Raw genomic sequence first — 22,717 nt, 5'->3', positions numbered from 1 at the left:
TCCTGTTTCATCAGGAAAGTCTTAGTATTTTGAGGGTGTCATGGCAGATAAAAATTTTCTAAAATTCTAATTTTCCTTCAAAGTTCTTATGATTGATAATAAATATTGTCTATTTTTTCCTTAAAGTAATACAGTCATTTTAAAAAAATTTTCTGAAAATGTCTGTCAAATGCCTAAGTCTCAGTAACTGTATTTTGTCAGTAATTCTTTCAACTAAAACTGATGCTCAATGAAAAAAACTAGAAACCAGTAAGTTCAGCCCTTGACTTAGTCACACAATTTTTTTTTCTGTGACAATCATCAGACTTCACCATACAAAAGTGCTTTATGCAAAGTTTGCATTTTTTACAGGTAATATTTGATATCGTATACTTAGGTGGGCATTTTGCCTAGCAGTTAAGATGCCAGTTAGGATGCCTGTGCCCCACATCAGAATACCTGGGTTTGATTTCCAACTGCAGTTTACTTATTCCACCTTCAAAATGCACACCCAAAGAGACAGTCCTGACAACTCAAGTACTTGGGCCACTGCCACCGACATGAGCGATCTGGATTGAATTCTTAGCTCCTAGTTTCAGCCACACCCAGCCACAGCCATTGCAGACATTTGATAAGTAAACCGGTGAGTGGATGATCTCTAATCTCTCTATTTCTCTCTCCCTCTCTCTCTCAAATAAATACATGCTTTTCCCAGCACATTCTCTAGATCAGAGATTTAATAAAAATAATAATCATTACCGTTTCATCAAATAGAACCTTATGTGAAACTGACTTTTCATTGACTGTGTGGTGGTAAGAATACAATGATAATTATCATTTAGCACCATAGCCTTTGTGTGTGGCAACAGCAGTTGTAGCTCATTACTTGTGCACCATTAGTATAAATGTCAACAGAGTTCTAATGTCAAAAATACCCCTATATTATTATGAAAGTAGGTTTTATCTTACAGATCTCCATAAGGTCTCAGGTAATCTCAGTGGTCCATGGACCACACACTGCGAACCTTCATAATGTTCACAGTAACTACCAAACTGCAAGGTATCCAGGAATTAACTTTGCCAAAAGCAGATAATGGCCTCCTAGATCTCTGTAAAGGAACTTTTGAAAATCAAAGGTCATAAAAGCTAATCTAAGTAGATGGAGAGGTGTTCCATGACCTGGGAAGCATGATTTAATGCTGTAACATGTAAATCTACCCCACCAAACGAGTCTATAAATTCAATGCAGTGTTCATCAAAATTTCAGGGTTTTTATAATGACTTAATAAATTTAGGATTTAAATATAAGAGTGACAGATACTGAATAGCTAAGTCAATTTTAAAAATGTTAGAGGCTTGTCTTACCAGATACTGAGTTTCAAAGGCATCACTAAGGCCCACAACCATATAATCAAGATAGAAATGTGGGATCAGACAGCCCTGAGTGCTTCATCTGTAGTACAAATGGGACAGTGGAGGAAGAGTGAACTGTTTGGGAGGTGATGTTTGACATTGAGTAAAAATAAACCAGATCCATCCCTCATTGACAGAAACTCAGTCTGTAGTGAAATTAAAGATCTCAGTGTAATGAAGAAAGTATCTAGCACTATAAGTGTGGCATTTCTCTTATCCTCAACTGTGACTTCTACTTTCTCACTTTGTAGAGGATTTTCTAATCTAAGTTTGACTAATACGTGATTTGAACTAAAATTCATTTAACTTCCTTATAAAATGCTACATATTCCATTTTAGTTACTTCGTTTTCTTTCCGTAGCATTAGGTAAAAATATATAGACAATGCATCAGGAATACTTAATACTTACACAGGATACAGAAAAAGTATGTGTTCAGATCTCTTGTCACTGAAGCATTTTGAAAAATACTTGTTAAAATTGCTTGAGTTTCATCCCATAGAATTTATATTTTAAACTTCCTCTATAGTTACCAATCCTGTATGTACTCATCTTGTGAAAAATGTATTTAACTGAAACAGCTTGATGGGAGAAATTCTCCACAGGACTTGTTTTCCAAACAAAAGTATTGATAAGGGGAACAGAATTATAAACCAGGCTTGGTGTGTGGTAAAGCTGTTCAAAAAGTGAGCCACACGGGTTGTGGAATTGAAATGTAGTGCCCAAGTCATTTTGCTTTGAAAGGTTATAATAAATACAGATGAGCAAGAAAAACAAGCCAACCAACCTCCCTGGTGAATATTTGTCTCCTGGAAAAATTCTTAGAGCAGAAACCCCTCCTGAGAAAACAAAGCATTTATGTAGTGTCTTCCTTCAGTTGCTCCTTACCAAGAGTTGTTTCCTTGACCATAATCTGTAACAGTTGGAACAGCTCTGGCTAGAATTTTTCTAGCTTCCTCTGAAGATGCATGGAAATCTCATTACACTTATTTAACACCTCTTTCCTAAAAGGTCTCGGGAAGGGTGGCATTTGTTCAGCTCGCTTGACAGTGTGTCATGTATTTCTTGATTTTTGTTTTTCTACTTTATGTGGAATGTGATTCACAGTAAATCCAGTCTTGAAGTAATAGGCTTTGTTCCTTCTACATGCAATTTTGTAGAATGTGTCATTCTCCAAAGCAAGAGTTGAAAACCACTGATGGGTGACCCCTCCTTTATTTACTAACATGTGTCAACAGGTAAACCAAGTGACATATAGCAGTGTGGCTCCTGCAGCACCTTGTTAATCCAAGCAGTTTAGATGTATTAAGAAGTCATTTCCAATTGGAAAAAACCTGAGTAATGCAAACTGACAGGTTTCTACCTCTTTCTCAGTAACATCTCTAAGCATTCAAAGCCTGCACAGATTAAATAGTTTTGTAAATTAGGCAGGGTTCAATATAGGTAGGCAGTTGCTAAGCTGGTAGGTAAATGCACGTACTAAAATTAAAACTAATTGCAGCCTTTTTAAAGCCATGTATGTGTGTGTGCATCTACGTGTTACTTTCAAAGACAAAACCTTTAAAATATCCACAAGGCATCAGTGCCTTCAGACACATTCATAGTGGCAGACCCAAGATGTTAAAGCTATAGAGATATTCAAGATTGCACTAAGCCCAAACCTCTCCAGCTGGTCTGTATTCTTGTCCAGCAAGGAGACCTTCTCCAAATGTTAGCATCAAATATATTATCACTACTGATGCATCACTTGGCTACCGATGGAGACTTTGATGATGTATCGAAGAAAAAAAAGACATAGGTACAGCCATCAAGTTCTTTTGACTAATTTCTTAACACTCAAGGCTGCAGATCTTTTCAAATAATATCTTTCTTTCGTCTTGCCTCCCAGATGGCAAGCTCTCGGGTTCTTTTCCTCATTGCTTACTGCAGAAAGATCCTCTCTGCCTCTCTGGACCCTGCCTGTCCTGGATCCCCATTGCTCATTAATAAGTGTTCTCCTTGAATATAGACAAGTGAGTTAATGCAGGTAAAGGTTAGAGGAGGAATATGAGTATAGAGATGTCATAGTGCTCCTTTTCTGTGTGAATATAACAAATGACATGAAAAGAATATTGTTGGTAATTGTCCTTAGAAGACAAGAAGGACTAGGCAAGAAATTAAAGATGCCATTGACTTAGTTATACAGTGATCAATACTGTCATAGTAGTCACTAAGATTAGTCTGATGGTTTACAGTTTCTGAATTTGAATTATGTTTAGGAGAAATAGATGCAATGTATTTATAAAGAGCAACACAATTAGGGAGCAAAATATCCATTTTAGGTAATAAGTGTATGTGTGCACACTCATGCATGTGTATGCACATGCATACATAAATATGACATGGCTAAAGACCAGTTTTCTAAAAAAAAAAAAAAAAACTTTGCACAATTAGCCAACAAGATTACCAGCAGAATCCAACAGGATAGTTCTATCCAGAGCTAACTAGCACAAACTAAGTGTGCAGTATAGAAAACTTTCTTCTCCAGACTTGCACAGTCTTTGCAACCACCAACACTGTGGAGATAGATTTTTTACCCTGTGAGAACTTTGACTTTTTCCTGCTTCACAAACTTGGAGAAAGCCAGGGTTTCAATAAACAGTCAGCTTAAATAAAACTCATCAGGGTGCTTGTGTTTCTCATCTCTCATAAGTCACATAACTATAGAAGCCTGTGACGCATTATAAAACAGATGTTAACTTTTGCATGAGGAGGTCCTAGTCATCTTTTCTCTGCAATTACATCATCATCGTCCCTTATTTTATGGTCTTAAGAAGAAGATATGCCTCCTTATTCCTCATAAAGGTTTTATAAAGAGCCACTAACTTTCACTTCCCCTGTGTATCTGACACTTTCTGGCCATTACTCTTGGGTCACCACTGACTACTGGCTCATGAGATTGCTCAATTTGGATTCAGTCCAGCTGCTCTTGTCCTGTACCCCAGTGGCCAGTTCTTTGTTTCACAGTTAGTCATTGGCTTAACAATGAATTCACTGATGCGAAAGATAATACAGGTGAAGCAATTAATAGGTTGTGACCACAGAACATTTATTCCAAAGTACAAATCATTAGCATGTTTAATTCCAAGGAGATATCAACTGGAACTGTTGCTGTAAATGACAGGGTCATTAAATGAGTTGGTCTCAATGGGAGCCATGAATTTAGGAAGCCACAAACCTATTGTTTTCAAACAATGGCGGTATTAGTATTCTTATGGATTTTAATCATCTGTAAGGAGGCCACCCATCATAGATTAATTATTTTCATTCATACATACAATTGTCCAAATATGGACACTATCCTATCTGGTGGGCTAACCCTATAAAAATATAAAATACATTCAGACTCTACAGAAAAATAAACCTCTTATCTGAAATGGGATTCACATAAAGACGTAGATTGATTTCAGATGAAAGAAGACAATTCAACTTAACGTAGGTCACCCATGTTTTAGACTTAGTTTTTTTTTTTTTTTTTAATATTAGTGGGTCTCAAATGCATTCCCTAGACCTGTATCTTGTGTGTCATCTGACAACTTGTTAGAAATGCAAAGCCTTGGTCTCCACCCAAGACCTACAGCATCATAAGCTCTGGGGCTGATGCCAAGCAATTTGTGTTTTAGCAAGCCCTCCAAGAGATTTCTGACACACACCGAAGTTGAGAAGCACAGATCTATACTAAGAATACTTCCCTAACTAACAAAAGCAATGTACTGGCATATTTCAACATTGACAGATCCCTCATACCATTTAGGTTGTACTCAGATGAACCAGAAGGGTCAGTGATGTCAGAAAATATCAATAGAAATTTAGAATTTCCAACTGAGTCATCAATCTGGACTATGCAAACAGGGGGAACACTGATGCCAGGTAGGTGTCTGGATAAATTAGAACAGAGTAGGGAACTGGTAAAAGTTCCCTCAGCTGGCTGAAGTGGCCTAAACAAGTTTATGGTTATGAGTGGACAGAAAGGATCTAACATGTAGCTTAGCTAAGATAGAACCTGTTCTGATCTCTTTCATTGAGATTAACTATACGTGCTTGTAGCTATATGTATACCCATTACCTTGTATTTTTATGATGGGGAGCAGTCACTGTCTACTACAGCAGAGGAGAAGGATAAAAAGGAATCCATTCGACCATCTCTTCATCTGGATCTGAGGGTAGACTAGTTTTGCTACCAAGCAGTCCAGAGAGAGGAGGCTGAGGAGAGCAGCTGCCACTGGATGACCTTTGGGATTGCAGAGAGAAGGAGACAGATGTCATACCCTTGGCCCAACTTCTTTTCCATCTCTCAAGGTGAAACACTGTTTCTTGGGCTATACAGAGGATCCCAGTTGAATGCATCCACACTGCCAAAGTCCTCCTCCTGCCAAACTGTAGGCCTTCCATTAACTCCTTTCACTGCATAGTGGTCATTTTCCCACTCCCTGCCGTTCTTTCCATAACTTTTCCCACAGCTTCCTGAAGTTGCAGTCCTTCTGAAGTCATTCGTGTTTCTTACCTCACTGTCTCCTGAATGTCGGAGCTTCCTCTCCATCCATCTGATCTCTGCCCTGTAGTGGGTAGGAGAAGCAACAAAACGATGTGTTCTTTCTCTTCAGATGGGAGGAGGAAAAGAAAGTGGAAGACTTCTGTGTTAGACTGCTGCTGGCTTTCTGAACTCAAATCCATACCCACTGAAGTAATTTCATCTTGAAGAGCTCTCTGTGCTAGACATGAACAATGTAAAACTTTCCCATTGATGCAGCTTTCATCTTTATTCTTGCAGGCCAATAACCCTGTTTTTCCACGTGTGATCAATTTAATTCACTCCCTGTCCAGCCTTTATTACAGAATTTACATATATTGCCTAAAATTGGAGGGTATATTGACATATTCTACCTTGTTCTGGTTAAGGAGAAATGCATACAAATTCCTCAAAGTCAAAAATATTATCTTGGGGCCAGCGCTGTGGCACCGTGGGTTAAGCTGCTGTCTGTAGCACCGGCACCCCAAATGAGCACCAGTTCAAGGCCTGGCTGCTCCACTTATGAGCCATCTCCCTGCTGATGTGCCTGGTAAAGCAGCGGAGGATGACCCAACTGCTTGGGTCCCTGCACCCATGTGGGAGACCACAATGAAGCTCCTGGTCTCTGGCTTCTGCCTGGCCCATCTCTGGTCACTGCGGCCATTTGGAAAGTGAATCAGCAGGTGGAAGATTTCTCTCCTCTCTTTCTCCCTCTCTTTCTCTCTCGCTGTAACTCTTTCAAATAATAAATATTTTAAAAATATATATTATTGACAGAGACACCAAGGTGGCAGAATATAGAGGGAACTTACTGCTCTAGTTTAGGGGAAGATAGTTTTAAAAAAAAAAAAAAGGGTACAGAGTGCAGTCTCAGGGAAGAATTAAGGGGGAAATGGCAGAGAAAGCTACACAAATTAGAGGGACACTGTGTGCCTATGTGGAGGGTATAGATGCACACAACTCGGGACCCCAGCAACCAGGGGTTAGCACCAGCTTTGGAGAGTGGGGGGCTTCAGTATCGCACTTTTAGCAATGGACATATCAACCAGACAGAAAATCAACAAGGAAACAACAGTTCATCGACACTACAGACCTAATAGACCTAAAGGATTTCTACAGAACTTTTCATCCTACATTTCCAGAATACACGTTCTTCTCACCTTGCTTGGAACTCTCTCTCGGGTAGACCACAGGCTAGGCCATAAAGCAAGTCTCAGCAAATTCAGAAACATGGAAAACACACCATGCATCTTCTCTGACCACAGTTAAATGAAGCTGGAAATCAACAACTCAAGAATCTCTAGAACAGATGCAAACATGAATACTGAACAACATGCTCCTGAATGAGAAAAATCAGAAATCCAAAAACTGTTGAGGAACAGGCTTTTTTATACTATTTTTTGAACTCTTTACTTAGTATATAGTTAATCTTCTGTGTTTAATTGAAATTAGATCTTAGTAAAAAAGAAAAATGGGCACAGGAGAGGAAGGAGGAAGGAGGAAGATGGGAGAGTGGGTACAGTGGAAAGAATCACTATGTCCCTAAAGTTGTATTTATGAAATGCATGAAGTTTGTATTCCTTAAATAAAAGGTTTCTGAGAATATATATATCTACATATATATGTATGTATATAATCTTGTTTCATCACTCAGTCACCCTTCAATAAGTACTTCAGTTGCAATAAATGTTTATTGAATTTATTGAATCAAATTCAGGGGCACAGATTCTGGGGAGTTGAAAACCAAACAGTAAATCCAAGTACATCTACAGGAATTATTTGTTTATACATCCTAGCTGGTGTATCCCTAGTTGCAACAGGGAGGAGGATGGGTTTGGAGGGGGAGGAGGAGAGGACATAGGACAGGACCGTTTAGGGTTGGCATTATCACTATGGTACATATATCTAATACCACCTTGAACACTATTCAATGTTTAGTTCCAAATACAGATGCAATCAGTTTGTTAGAAGTTAAGGTCATTGTCTGTCTATTTCTTTATGTACAGAGGTATAAGTAAAAATAACTATTTGGGGGAGCTGAGGAATATTATCATAGAAAACTAAAAATGTTCTCAAATGAAGGATCAGAGCCAAGAGCAATGCATTGAAATTCATCAAGAAACCTTGCTACTTTTGTCATATTTGCTTTTTAAAATTTTTAAAAGATTATTTCATTGAAAGGCAGAATCACAGACAGAAGAAAAAGCAAATGGGAGAAAAAGAGATCTTCTATCTGTTAGTGCACTCCTCAAATGGCTGCAACAGCTAGGGCTTGTCCTGGCTGAAGCCAGGAGTCCAGAACTCCATCCAGGTCTCCCGAGTGAATACATGGCTGCAAGGATTTGAGTCACTTCCCACTGCCTTCCCAAGTGCATTAGCAGAGAACAGGATTGGAAGTGGAGAAGCTGGGACTCAAACCAGCACCCATATGGGATGCCAGCATCACAGGCAGTGGCTTAACCCACTATACTGCAATTCTAGCACCAGGCATGTTTGTTTTTAATGTCACTATTTGAAATATATTACAACAATAAACAACCAGGAATGAAACTGAAGTATGTAGAGAACATCTCTAATGCTGTGGAAACCTTACAAAGGGAGTGAAAAAAAAAAAAAAAACATTTTAAGGAGGAATTCTCAAATATTCACAGTGTTCAGATTTTTAATGGATCTATTGATAATCTTTGTTATCTAATAGAGTTATGAGTACAGAATGCATTAAACTTCTTGGCTGTAGTCAGATGGGTTACAGAGATGACATTCATAGTGTACTCGATAAAATGATATTTATTTAAAGTATTAGAGTGGCTATTATGTTCAAGGACAAAGTTTCCATCCTCTCATCAAACTTAATCTAGAAAGAATAAAATGTTTTAGACACTTTTTAAGTTTCACTAGGACACAGAATTTTTGACACTTAACATAGTGACAAATGTAAAAGCCGATTCAATACATTCGCACATAAACAGAGATGAGTTTTGCGGTTGTTTCTTTAATTCTTTTCCCTTATTATGTACTTGTACCTAAGGCTAAGAAGGGTATGCTGTGAGTTAGTCCTATTCAGAGAATTGAGAATAAGAAGATTTCTAGTTGTACTATTGCTGTTTGTATGACATTAAAGCTAATATTTAAATCCCATCTCAGCCCATAGCTGTGTGACCTTGAACATTTTCTTTAATTTCTTTGAGATTCTGGAAATGGGAGGCATGATTCCCTAACTTGCAGAATGGTTATGAGGATTCAATAAATAATACACTAAAATATGTAAGAAAAATAAGTTTCTTGTCTGTGGTTTTAAAAATTTTTTTGTTTTTCCCTTTTCCCATATAATATAGAAAACATTATATGAATATGTAAATAACATTGAAATAATATAATTGAATAAATGAAGCCCCAAATGCATAGGAAGCATAAATTCTCTTGGCTAGAAGGAATCTTAGTGATTATCTAATTCAGTGATTCTGAGCATTTATTTGACTTATGGGTAACCTTGAGAAAATTCTGAAAATTAGGGTACTTCTTCTTGCAGAAATGCCTCTACAACAAAAATTAGCATATGACTTTAAAGAGTTCAAGCACTCCCTGAAGCCTACCCCTAAACCCTTGGACTAAGAATCCCCAACTTAATACCCTCATCCTGTAGATGGAGAGATTAAGGAAGATAAGTGATTTTCTTGTGGGAATTAAAAATGATTTTGAGCACTATTTTCTGAAGAACTTCTTAACAACTTAAGAAAAAAACATGCCTCAGATAGTTGAGAGTGTTCTTGAACTACAGCTGTGTTTTGTCTGTGGACTTGCTCTCTTGCCCTCCCCTGGTGTATTAGGGACAGAAGAGCTATTTGTAATCCCACACAAAGTTAAAGAAAGTCATCGAGTACTGATTGGATTTTTAACTTGCTTCCTTATAATAGTTATGCTACTGAATTCTCCTTAAATATTTATTAAATACCTATCATAATCCAAAACCTGCACAAGATAACTGCACGAATGAGATGCAATTTCTGACTTTGAAGTAAGTACAGATTATTTACAGGCTTAGAAGGAAACAGAGAGTAGAGGAATGGATCCAGTTCCAGAGCTCTGGGAAGGTCCTCATGTGAGGTGGCAGTGATGTTGGCCCTCGAATGAGGACTAAGAGTTTGCCAGGCAGAGGCTCCAGATAGACTAACTTTGTATATAGGCAGATTTTAAAAACCATAATTATCTTTTTAGCCTGGAAAAATTGACTTGCTTTAAAATATGCTTATGTGGTAAACTATGTGAGGTGGCACATCAAAGATCAATTTGCTAGTTTGATGAACCATGTCCCCTCATTTTCTCATCACACTCCCCTCTGGCCTAAGTCTGTCTCTCACAACACCTCACAAATTCTTCAGTCCCTTGTACATCTTCCCCTCATCTATCTCACTATCGTCTTCCCTTGGTGCTCATCCTACTGGATTATTCCCTCAGATTCCAGGTCGCACATCCTTACCAATTCTTGAGGCACACAACCATCAAATATGTTTCCTAAAAATTAGCTTACTCTGAGATTATGCTAAGAAACATTTGCACTCAGTTATCTATAGGATATAGTCATCTCCTTTTACTATCTTACTTAAAGCCTACCATGATCACTCAGTGTTCTCAATCATCTCACCCCAGTCAAGTATGTATGAGGCATGAGTGCTAACAAACCACACCATGTTCAAGTCTCACCTTTAGTTCTTTCTTGTTGTCATACTTCATCTGTAGGCATGTTGCCTCTTCTAGAAGTCACATAAATTTAGAATACAGATGACATAAAGATGTTATGAAAATTAGTGTAAAAACACATGGTAATACAAGGTGATTATACTTCTATCCAGTGATTCACTTGGTATAGCAAACAACTTGACTGTAAATTTTAAAATTCTTATTGGTCCAAAAAATTTATTTGTTAAACTATTCAATATCATCAGAAGCACAAATAGTTTAAATAATATTTACTGTAACACTAATAATGATGAACATAGTAGAGACATATTCTGAGTTACAATTGTATATTAAGTTGCTGTTTGTTACTGGTGAGCGTTATTTGCTAACATAGCTTGTTCTATGATACTCTTTGCAGCATTTTATATATAATAGTGTATCTGTTCCCACACATCCACTGGGGTAGCTATAATTATAGTCCTCCTTTTAAAGATAAAGAAAATAAAATTCAAAATGACTAAGAATACCACTTAAATTAACACAGTGAGAAAGGAATGCAACCTGGTTACAGCCTGGTGAATCCGAGTAGTTTTAAATAAAGTTGCCATGTGAAAGTTTTCTCTTTGCACCGTGGTTTCTGATGTCACTGGAATCATTTTCTCCTGTAGGGAATGCAGTATTTTAGAAATCTGGAAGTAGATTTATTTGGACTTAACCCTCTTAGAGATTAACTTATCTTCTTGACTTTATGAATTTCACCACATCTGGGACATTTTTAACCATATTCCTTGGAAAACATTTTCACTCCTGCCCAGTCTCTTCTCGGGCCTTCAATCATTTAAACGTCAGCTCTTCTTTTATTTTCCCATGGATCTCTGAGCTCTGTTCATTTTTTTCTTGTCTGTTTTGTCTCCTTCATCCCAATGGGACAATTTCCACTGAATTTGTCTTCAAGTTCTCTGATGTTTCCTTTGCCATCTCTCCTTCTGAGTCCCCTTAATGCAACTTTATTTCTATTATTTTTATGCTTCTAAATTTCTACTTTGTTCTTTTGTGTATTTTTTATGTCTTTTCCAAGAAGTGATATTTTTTTCATTTGTTCCAAAAGTGTCTGTAATTGCTTGATGCAGCATTGTTATCATCGCTGCTTTAAATTTTTTGTCAGATAATCCCAAATCCGTGTGTTGGTATCTCAAGATTGTATTTTTTATGGAAGTTCATAGTCCTTGGAATGATTACTATCCTAGGTACTTCAAAGATGTCTTCAGAAAGTTCATGGGAAATCATAATATGAAAAGCCTGGTGATGGATTTCAAAAGTTTTTGAACCAAAATAAACCTCTTTTAATTCCATTTGTCCACCAAAAAAAAAAAAAAAAAGTAACTGTCCAGTGTCATACCTGAAGCATCAGTGGCTCTCAAAGAAGCTATACCATTTGTATTCATCATCATCCTCACCTTCCTCCAAAATGTGCTGCATTTATCATACAGTTCCGCTTCTCCAGGCAACCTTCCCTGATTTCATAGGTCATTTTTAATCCTTTATGTCCATGCTGTTGGCTTAACTTTCCCCTGATGTCTCCCCTAACCCCACCTGCTTTCAAGTCTCCCCTCATATCTCCTGCATCACTGTTGTGTTTTCTTTGTGTGGCTGCCAAACTAGTCTTCAGATTCTTGCTTTCTTGACTTAGTTGTCACACTTAGGGTTTCCCCAAAATGGATAGGCTACCATGCAAAGTCATGATCGTCATTGCCTTCACCCTCACTGAAGGATGTTGAAATACTCATGAAACAGATTAACATTTCAATAGTTGATGTCTAAGAATACTATCAGTTGTGATTTTTGGGTTTTGAATTGAGATCAGGGGAGTGTCTTATACCTCCTCCTATTTCCCACAGCTTAGAGCACTGTAGACATATTCAACTATTTAGTGTATGCAGAACTGATTTTCCTAAAGAGTCATTGTTTTGTTTGATCTCTGTCACAAACAAGGGCTTTGCAGACTGCATGAAGATTTAGTAGGATGTGTACATAGCATGGGAGTTGTGGGGTTTGTGGGGTAGGAGTAGTGAACCCCACATGTCTGGTCTACAGAAAAAAAGTGTTCAATGAACAAGCACCAACCACAAGACTTCTCACATCATTGCAGGTCACTTGGGAACAAATTAGAGCAAAGCAAATGATGCATCTGCTCCAATTTGAAGGCTGAAGATTTAGAAGAAGGAGGTTGAGGAAAAGGATCTATTGCAGGAAAGAAAATGGCTCTTTACGTTCCACAGGAAAAGGCTCTTTTAATAAAAACTTTGATTTCCCTCCCCTATAGTCTCGTGACTTAGCCAGAGAGCACATGAATCTGACTTGGTTTATCATCTTTATTGTCTTTGTTGGAAACTCAGCTCTTCTCATTCAGTTTCAAAACCTTTTCATTATCCAGCACACCTCTAATTTCTGCCATTTTTTAATATCTTTGCAGTCAACTACTTTGCCTTCTCTGTTGCTGAGTTTCAGGTGGCTGCACTGAATCTTAGTGTAGGCTGTCCTTTTTATACAGGTTTGGCCTGAAAGATCCTTCAGCTTTAAAGAATGCTTCTTGCCCTCTCTCCCTCCCACTCAGCTCACCCACAACCCACCCCTTGCAAGTGGAAGGTGGAGTGGGATGGTGGCAGGGAAGTCAGGGAGGAAATCAGTTAATTGCAGGCTGTCAGGGTTGTTTTAGGTGACTTGTACTTATTGAATTTAAGATCAACATAAACTATAGACATTTCAGGCTGCGAATTTAAATAGCAACAATAACAAAAAAAAAATGGGTTTTGCTAATGCCAGAAATGACTCATCTGGTGAAAATGGTATTGTATTGATAATACAATACAGAGAAAAGGAAAAGACTGTGGTATCTGCTCTCTTTGTGTTTGTGACCTTGGGGAGAATTATAAGTTGTTTGTTGCAGAAGTTGAGCATCTAATGTGCTGATGCACCTGTTAGTTCTTATATATAAAATGGAAAAGCACTCACAGTTGTTTATGAATGCTTTGTGGGTGAAATATTTTCTTCAGTCTGGTAAATTGGGCTTTTTTTCAAATAATGTATTCACTTCTATTTCCTAGAAATCTCAAAAATATGTTTTATCATTCTATTTCAACACAACACCATGGTCTCATCATTACATCTTAGAATACATTTGACTTTGTATTTTCAAGGTAACATTATTATTTTCTCTTTAATGTAGAGACCATGAACCAAGCGACTCCTGCTAGAAAGCTGGAAGAGGTTCTCCATCTAGCAGAGCTCTGTATAGAAGTCCTACAACAGAATGAAGAGCACCACGCAGAGGTGATGACTTGTTTTAGCTATAGTGTGAACCCCTACATGATGCTTTGCCATAGCGGAGCAATACCACTGCGGTGGCCTAGCTGTGGTCTTGACATAAATCTGGCCATTCACCTATGGAAACCTTGAGAACATAAGTGAATGCCCTTGAAAAATAACTCCCATACAAAGAAGTTTCCAAGGGTTCATGGAAAAAGGAATTAAAAGATAATGTGATCTTCCATGAACATTTCCAAACCCCCTCGTATGTTACATAGCGTGTGCATATATATATATATATAATATTTCATATTTATTCTTGACAATGAGGAACATAGATGACCTTATAGAATCTGTCTCCAGACGTAAAATGAATGTGATACAAAGCTAGAACAGATCTGTCTTGTGATGCCAAATCACTTTTTCAGCCATGCCATGATTGTTTTAGGTGAAAAACTGAAGTTTGTATTAAAAATGAAAATTTTAATGAGCCTTCACATGAAATTGAATAGAAGACATTCATCAATGTATGGTTGGTAATTCTAGTCTCCCACTTTTCCCACCAAGCATTGACTTTTCACTGAACTTGCATTGCTTATCATTTTAAAAATTCTAATTGCACATTAACTGATGACAGGAGTAGTTTTCAGCAGGCAAACTGCTTATTCTAAGACTTAAAATTCTCAAACAGTCATGAGATTATTTACAAAAACAAAAGACTTTGTTTTCTGAGTAGGATGGGAGAAATGTGAGAAACTAAGTGAATATAATAAATTTTAGTGCCCTAGCAGTACCTTTATTCTTGAAGAAGTACATGAAAAAAAGCCAATTACATACAAATTTATAGACTATTCATATTTAATAAAGCCTTGTTCTCAAAAGTATAAGAAACTACAGGAACTAAATTTTAGGCAAATTCTTAGAAAGGAATATTCACGAAACCTTCCTATAGGTAACTGAAATTTATTGTATGTGGTTGTAAATATGATCATTCAAAACATCTGCTTTTAGCTCACACTATGGAATCTAGGTTTTAGCTTGCATCTGTCATGTGTGAACTTGTTATGGATATTTTATTTTAAACTGAAGAAACAGCTGCTTCAATAATTTGAAATGAATTCCCAGGAGGTTCTTTTCTAGGCTGGCTCTACTGCTATGCTACAATGAAAATGATTATATGCTAAAATATATGTACATTTTGTCTTTGTTATTTAGAGGCATTATCATCAGAGCATTAGGCCCTTTGGATTAAAAAGATTCTAATCAGATATCCAACTGCAGAGTATATTTCAGAAAAAAGGTACATAAATATCCCTGTGCCTTTCACAGAAATATACTAAATATGCTCCCTACAATCACTAAAATGCTTCTTAAAGTATACTATACCTTAATCTAGTTAGAATGGAAGTATTATGTATTTTCCAACTCTCAAAAATATGGTTGACTTTATTGATAGGTAATCATAACACATGAATTTCACTCTATTGTATATAGAGATGGAGAACAAACATGATGGCCTCTTTTTAAAATGCTTTATAACACTCTGGTATTTTTCTATTCCACACTGCTTTCATATTCTTGGAATCTTTCAGGGAAGAGAGGTGAGTACAATTGTTTCCCCTGCTTTTCCAGTATGGAATGACTCTTTTATGTGAATTTCAGATAGAATCCACTCTGACTGTGGTTATGTTAAAGCCAACGCAGTCCTCTCCTTGGACTTACTGTCTATTCTCCTCTGGATGGACTAATCTTAGTGTATAAGTGAATGTGTCTTATGAATAATTACACACATAACTACTGCCCACCTTCTAAGTGAAACATGACTAAGGGCATTTAAAGTTTGACTTTGGTTTGTGTCTTCGATTGTTTTTGCTTTTTCAAAAAGCCAGATCTGACTCTCTTTCTGAACAATAGGCAAGAGTGAATTGGTCTGATTCCAAAGTCACTTCCAAAGTGAATTGGTGGACTGCACTCTGCACTGATATTTATTTTGCTGGATGTTCAAGCTGGAGTTTCTTCACTCACTGAAAGAGCACCTAGCCCGGCTCCCTTGGTGGAGGTTAATGTGTCTGCCTCGGAGAGACCTTCAAGTGGCTCAGGTGTCAGCTCCTTTTATCTTCATTCTGCGTCTCCCCGCAGTGGCAGTTTACTTTGCAGGGCTAAGAGGTTGTTTCTATCCTTCAGCAATTTCTCTGTTAAGCAGGTTTCATGTCCTTCAGATCTTTGACAGTCACTTACTTACAAGGCAGCCTTCCCTCCTCCCTAAAGGCCTCTCGACCTCTCCTCTCGGGCTTTTCTTCAGAATCCCTGTTTTCCCCTTAGAAAGATGGTTTAAATTCTTTTCTAGAAAATCTTTAAGGCTGTCTCCACATTTGAGGGACTAGACTTTGTTTGACCAGAAATCTTTTTCTTTAATGCTTACTTATTTATTTTCATTTACTTGAAAGGCATAGTGACACACAGAGAGACTGATCGAGCCATCTGGCTAGCTGGCTGTCTATCTGTCTATTTATCCATCTGTCTATCTATCTGCTGGTTCGCTCCCTATATGCCTGTAACAGCTAGGACTGGGTCAGGCTGAATCCAGGGCCAGGAACTCAATCCAAGTCTCCCATGTGGGTGGCAGGATCCTAAGTACTTCGTTCATCATCTGCTGTTTCCCAGGCACATTAGCCGGAAGCCTGATCAGAAGCAGCGTATTTGGGACTCAGATCTTAAGCAGACTCACCTGACAGCTCTCCACTGAGAAATCATGTGCTTTGACAAAACTGGGAATCCCACAAGCCTGCTGGGAAAGCCAGAGGCACTCACCAGCACATCCCTTCTGCACACACTGTTTTACTGGTGAGAAAACAGACCCAGGAAGGTTGAGCAGCTCACTAGAGGTACACAGCGAGAGATTTTCTGGGGGCAGACTCAGACCAAACTCCAGACATGGCATTTTCCAATGAATCACATCACCTTCCTGTTTTTTGTTTTTGTTTTTGTTTTTTTGACAGGCATAGTGGACAGTGAGAGAGAGAGAGAGAGAGTGAGGAAGGTTTTCCTTTACCGTTGGTTCACCCTCCAATGGCTGCTACAGCCAGCGCGCTGCTGCCAGCACACCGCGCTGATCCAAAGCCAGGAGCCAGGTGCTTCCTCCTGGTCTCCCATGCAGGGTGCAGGGCCCAAGGACTTGGGCCATCCTCCACTGCACTCCTGGGCCACAGCAGAGAGCTGGCCTGGAAGAGGGGCAACCGGGACAGACTCAAGCACCCCAAAAGGGACTAGAAACTGGGGTGCCAGCACCGCAGGCGGAGGATTAGCCTATTGAGCCACGGTGCCCCCCTTCTTGTTGAGTTGAGTGGCTGGAGTGGTCATTCTGCCCTGGTTCTGCTGACAGGTTTGGCAGGAGCATCATAGCAAGAATGCAGCGGTATGGGGGATGATTATGATGTCGGCTTCCACTTTGTTCTTTTCCTTCCCTTGTACTCTGGCGTGTCCCAGGACTCTGCCCAAGGAGGATGGAAAAGAAAGAGTATCTGTAGAGGAGGGAGAGAATTTGATCAGTAAGAGCACAGCTCATCACTTATCAGCCAAATCTTGAGTTAAATTCTCTAAAATATGCCAGCCACCATTTTGGTGACACTATAGGCAAGAAGGTTTTTTGGCTACAGTTTGATATTTGCAGTGTAGAGAGCTGGCAATTCAATGCACATGGCTAATTTATCTTGCGCCTCAGCTGGTTCTTTCCCAGACTGCCCCAGCAATGGAGCTGGGGTGAGGGAAGTTCAGCATACACACCCATACTTGTACATATGTTTCTTCCTATGAACAATAGTATTTCAACCAAATTATGCTTCAGAATGGATTCTCATGTAAAGAGAAAGGGCATTTGGATCCCTTCTTCCCTTCCTTCGTTAGTAAATCCTTATTCTTCTCCACTGAACTGCACAGCTAAGGAATAAAAGTGTGGTTGTGTAAAATAGTTAATCTCACAAAATCTTTTTACTATTAGTAAACTAGGTAACAATAAGCTTAACAATTAGACTAATCTTAATTCTATATTATTTATATCTGGATTTCTGGTGACATAAGCCAACTATTTTCAAGGTGGGTGTAAATTCAAGGTTGTTTTAGCCTCTGAACCAGCAAATGACTGTCATTTTGGAAGAGAATCACTAGCAAATGGCTTTCATTTGATTATAATATCCAGCATTGACTCCGAAAAGAAATGGCATGGATATAAACATCTTTCCAAAAATGTTTGTTAATCGTTTAACTTTTAAATATGTAAGAGTGAGAATACTTTACACTGACATTTTCTGAAGCATTTTTCACCTGATTATTTTGATATTTATGTTTATTCATGAGCCCTATTATCAGGGAGATAATCAAAGTAGTGACTCCAAAGCAACGTATGGTTAGGCAGTAGTTTAGGCATCACTCTGAAAGTTCTAGGCAATTTCACCAGCTCCTTAGGAGTGCTATGGTATTCCCAGATTATGGCCTCTCAACATCCCATTGTTATGTGAGTTTTGTACATGCATATGGCAGTGACTGGGGATACCCTAGCCCTTGGGTGGTCTCCAGAGCTTTTAGGATCATCTACAAATCACAAAATTGCCAGATTATCCTGAGGAAAATAAGCATATCAGATGCTCCAAAATTAGGTTCATTATTTTTCCTCACTTATGCAGCCATCCTCCTTTTGATGTTTTAAACTATAAAATTTTTACTATATTTTGAGGATTAAAGTAGTCAAAACCCTCAGACCTTAAAGAAATTAGAAAAGTTAAAAAGAAGTCAGACAAATAATCATTTTTTCTGGCAGAAAGTTGGGGGACATTATTAGTGTCTAATATATGAAACTAGATGGAGGGATGGGGGGCTGGATGAATAGATGGGAGGAAGGAAAGAAGGGTTGACGGATAGATGGATGGGTAGACAGATAGGCAGACAATATTCTCTATATAGCTATTTAAGAATTAAAAAGGGGCCAGCTGTGTGAGAGCTTGGTTTCTAGACTCCAGTTGACCTGGAATCAAATCATTGCTCTGTTACCCAACAACTATTTGTCTTTGGGCACGTAATTTAGTCTCTGTTTGCTAACATACAAAATGAGGATAATTATACTATCTACCTGAAAGGATTGTTTGGGGAATTAAACAGGATAATGTCTATAAGACTTTTAGAGAAAACATTTAATTAATGTTGTACATTACTATTATTTTTAGAATACCTAAACTCACATTATGACATCTGTACGAATTTCAACACATTTTTGTGATTACTTGCAACAGCATTTGTTTATTACATTTGTACAACAAGTATTTTCATATCCATTTGATTTTCACAATGACCCTGGGGGAGGTGAGAGCAAGTGGTGTTGTTGCCAATTTGCAGAAGAGGAAGTAGAGATCCACACAGGGATCAGATGTGCGAGCAATGATGCAAGTCTCATCTTTGAGTCAGAAGATCAGCATTCTTCTTCCAGGTGCAGGAGTCATTCTTACCTGCACTCTTTCCATCTACATTCAGTACACAAAGCAGGCTTTCAAAGTATTGGCAGCTGCTACATGCATTATTTTTGGTGTTTATGATTTATTTATTGTGAAAATTTTGAAAGAAATAGAGTTGCAAAAGAATTTGTAGTCAAGTTGCGTTTTGTGTGTCCCACATCAGCAAACTAAACATCACCTTCTGCCTCTGTAAGTACACTCTGCACTAATTAATGGCTTAACCTCAGAGCCACTCCACCTTAAATCCCGATAATCCTCACTTTTGATATCCTTGTAGTGGATACATTTCTGCAAGGGTTTTTTCCTCCCTCGTGGAGACCTTGATGCTGTTGTACCTCAGCCACCTCTCAAGAATGGTACCCTAGGGAGGAAATTATATACAGCCATCTTCTGGCTGCCAACCCAGGTTGGGATGACTGCCACCCAGTGGGATAGCAAGAACAGGGGGAGGAGGGCAGGTGGTAGAACTGACCCTGAATGCTCAACATAATTGCAATTCTTAATTTCATTTTCAAAGGCAGTGATAGCTTAAATCTTCCTCTGCTCATTAGGATGGGCATTCAGTTTTCCCTTACATTCATCAAGAGTAATATCATCAGAAGTGCAATCCAAAATATGAATATATACTTCTATAAAACATACAAAAAATTTTGGGTTAATGGCAAAATTTTAGCAGGCTGAAGCTGTGTGTGTGTGTGTGTGTGTGTGTGTGTTTTAAATTTATATTCTATTTCATTTCATTTTCCACTTGGCTGTCTCTTCCAAGTTAACTTTAAAATGAACTTTGGGATTTTCTCTCAAAGTCTTGAAGCAGTCCTGAGCTAACATGACTGGGTTTGTTTCCTTTATTTTGTTTTTTTTTTTTGTTTTTTTTGTTTTTTAGTTTAAACCTTTCTCAAAGGTGTTGGCTATGAACAGGAAGTGAGAATTTGAAAACGTCTGTTCCTACAGTTCTGTGTTTTTACTAGTGATTCTGAAGTGCTCTACTCAGACGGAGAGTCTCAGATTCTTCTATTCCTTGTCACTCACCCCTATAATTCCAAAAGATAAGAACAAGACATATGTAATGACATCCTATGTAATTTTTTATTTTTATTTCATTTGTCATACACCCATTCTAGTAGATACTTAACCAGAAAGCACTGAATCACCATTGAGTCAGCCATTAAGATGACCCTTACTCTCAGTTCTATTTTTCATATTACCCTGCTCATCTATAAGAGGTGTGCTGGTTACTCTTGTAATCTATTTCAAGATCATATTCATTTTATGAGATTTTAAGAAAATAGTGTGTCAGAATTTTATAATCCGCATTTTTATTTTGTGTCTTGTCTCCATTATAAATCAATTTATATTTGGTGAAATTAAATGAAGCTTGGGCCGGTGCTGTGGTGTAGCAGGGAAAGCTGTCGCCTGCAGTGTTTTTGTTTTTGTTTTTTGTTTTTTGTTTTTTGTTTTAGAATTATTTTATTTCTTTGAAAGAGTTACAGAGAGAGGTAGAGCCAGAGAGAGAGAGGTCTTCCATTCCACTGGCTCACTCCCCAGATGACTGCAACGGCCAGAGCTGAGCTGCTCTGAAGCCAGGAACCAGGAGCTTCTTCTGGGTCTCCCACGTGGGTGCAGGAAACAAGTACTGGGGCCATCTTCTGCTGCTTTCCCGGGTTCATTAGCAGGGAACTAAATTGGAGTAGAGCAGCTGGGACTCAAATCAGCACTCATCTGGAATGCTAGTGTCATTGCACGTGCTAGGCTGATGCACTGCACCAGAATGCTGGCCCCTGGCTCTCTAAAAAATTAAGCAGTAATTTCACCCACCAAAACAGCGAAAATTTTTTGAAATAATTATTTCCATTACGTGAAAGGCAAAATAAAGTGCCAAGCTGGTAAACAGAACACAAATAGATAAGCCTGTATAGTGTTTATAGTGTAAAAGGCAGATGTTGAAATATTCACATACCTGACTTTATAAGCATTCCTAAATCCTGTGCGGGGAAAAATAACTACTAGGTATCAGAGAGACCACTGAGAGGGAATCAGTTTATTAAGTTACTTCAAAAAAGTTCATGGAAATGGGATTAAAAGATGTTTATTTTGGTGCAAAAATTTTTTTGAAACCCAAGCATAGCTTTTTCATAATACACATTTTCCCTGACCTTTTTGAAGACTATTCTATGCATGAATTTCAATTTTTTTAAAGATTTGTTTATTTTATTTATTTGAAAGGCAGAGAACAGAGAGGGAGAGATAGAGAAAGGTATCTTCCATCCGTTGGTTCATTCCACAAATGTCCACAACAGGGACCTGGAATTTCATCTAGATCTCCCACGGTGGTGGGCAGGTAGCGAGTACTTGGCCATCCTCTGCTGCTTTCCCAGACTCATTAGCAGGGAGCTGTATTAGAAGTGGAGATGCCGGCCAGCGCTGCAGCTCACTTGGCTAATCCTCTACCTGTGGCGCCAGTACCCCGGGTTCTAGTCCCAGTTGGGGCACTGGATTTTGTCCTGGTTGCTCCTCTTCCAGTCCAGCTCTCTGCTGTGGCCCGGGAAGGCAGTGGAGAGGATGGCCCAAGTGCTTGGGCCCTACACCAGCAAGGGAGACCAGGAGGAAGCACCTGGCTCCTAGCTTTGGATCAGCGCAGCGCTGGCCATGGCGGCCATTTCAGGGGTGAACCAACGGAAGGAAGACCTTTCTCTCTGTCTCTCTGTCTCTCTCACTGTCTAACTCTGCCTGTCAAAAGAGAAGAAATGGAGATGCCAAGACTCAAACTAGTGCCCATCTGGGATGCTGGGGTTACAGCAGCAGTGCTGAACCATGACACCAGCCCCCTTTTTGCAACAAAATAGTCACCTTTTAATTCTATTTTTCATAAACTTTTTGAAGTTCACATTGGAGGGTCAAGAAATCCCACTTTGTGAAGCTATATTTTAGACCCTAGAGAAGGGAGAACATGCAGTTCTTGATAAGTCATTTCAGGGTTTTGAATTTTACTACCCATGCACTGGGAAGATGAAAAAGGGGTTTTAAGTAGAATAACAGTGTGATCCAGTTTGTTTTCAGATGATAACTGGCTGCTGAAGAGCAATTTACAATTTGTAAAGACCCTAAAATACATAGCCTTTAATCCAGTAGCTTTTGTAAATGTATCTTAAGAAAATAATCAGTATTGTATTCACAGATTTTTATGTTCACATATTTGTTGCACTATCTTTAGGAACAGCAAAAACTTGAAAACACCCATTTGAGATGGGAAATAGTAGATTAATGCTATCATCCAAAGTGAAATTGTAGGAGGA

The 22,717-nt window shown here is 38.5% G+C and overlaps 1 protein-coding gene across 11 annotated transcripts in view; it reads left to right on the top strand.

Moving 5' to 3' along the window:
- CADPS2 (calcium dependent secretion activator 2) overlaps nt 1-22,717 on the top strand; it is a 665,654-nt gene that overhangs the window by 551,095 nt on the left and 91,842 nt on the right. For 10 of the 11 annotated variants that reach the window (XM_051849752.2, XM_008258272.4, XM_008258271.4 and 7 more), the window contains one exon: nt 13,844-13,947. The exons of the other annotated variant lie outside the window; for it this stretch is intronic. In XM_051849752.2, the coding sequence (XP_051705712.2) occupies nt 13,844-13,947 (104 nt within the window). The remainder of the gene's footprint in view (nt 1-13,843; nt 13,948-22,717) is intronic. 11 annotated transcript variants of the gene reach the window in all.

The sequence above is a fragment of the Oryctolagus cuniculus genome, chromosome 3 (genome assembly GCF_964237555.1).
Source record: "Oryctolagus cuniculus chromosome 3, mOryCun1.1, whole genome shotgun sequence".
In the NCBI taxonomy this organism is placed as follows: domain Eukaryota; kingdom Metazoa; phylum Chordata; class Mammalia; order Lagomorpha; family Leporidae; genus Oryctolagus; species Oryctolagus cuniculus.
This window is presented reverse-complemented; position numbering and strand designations above follow the sequence as displayed.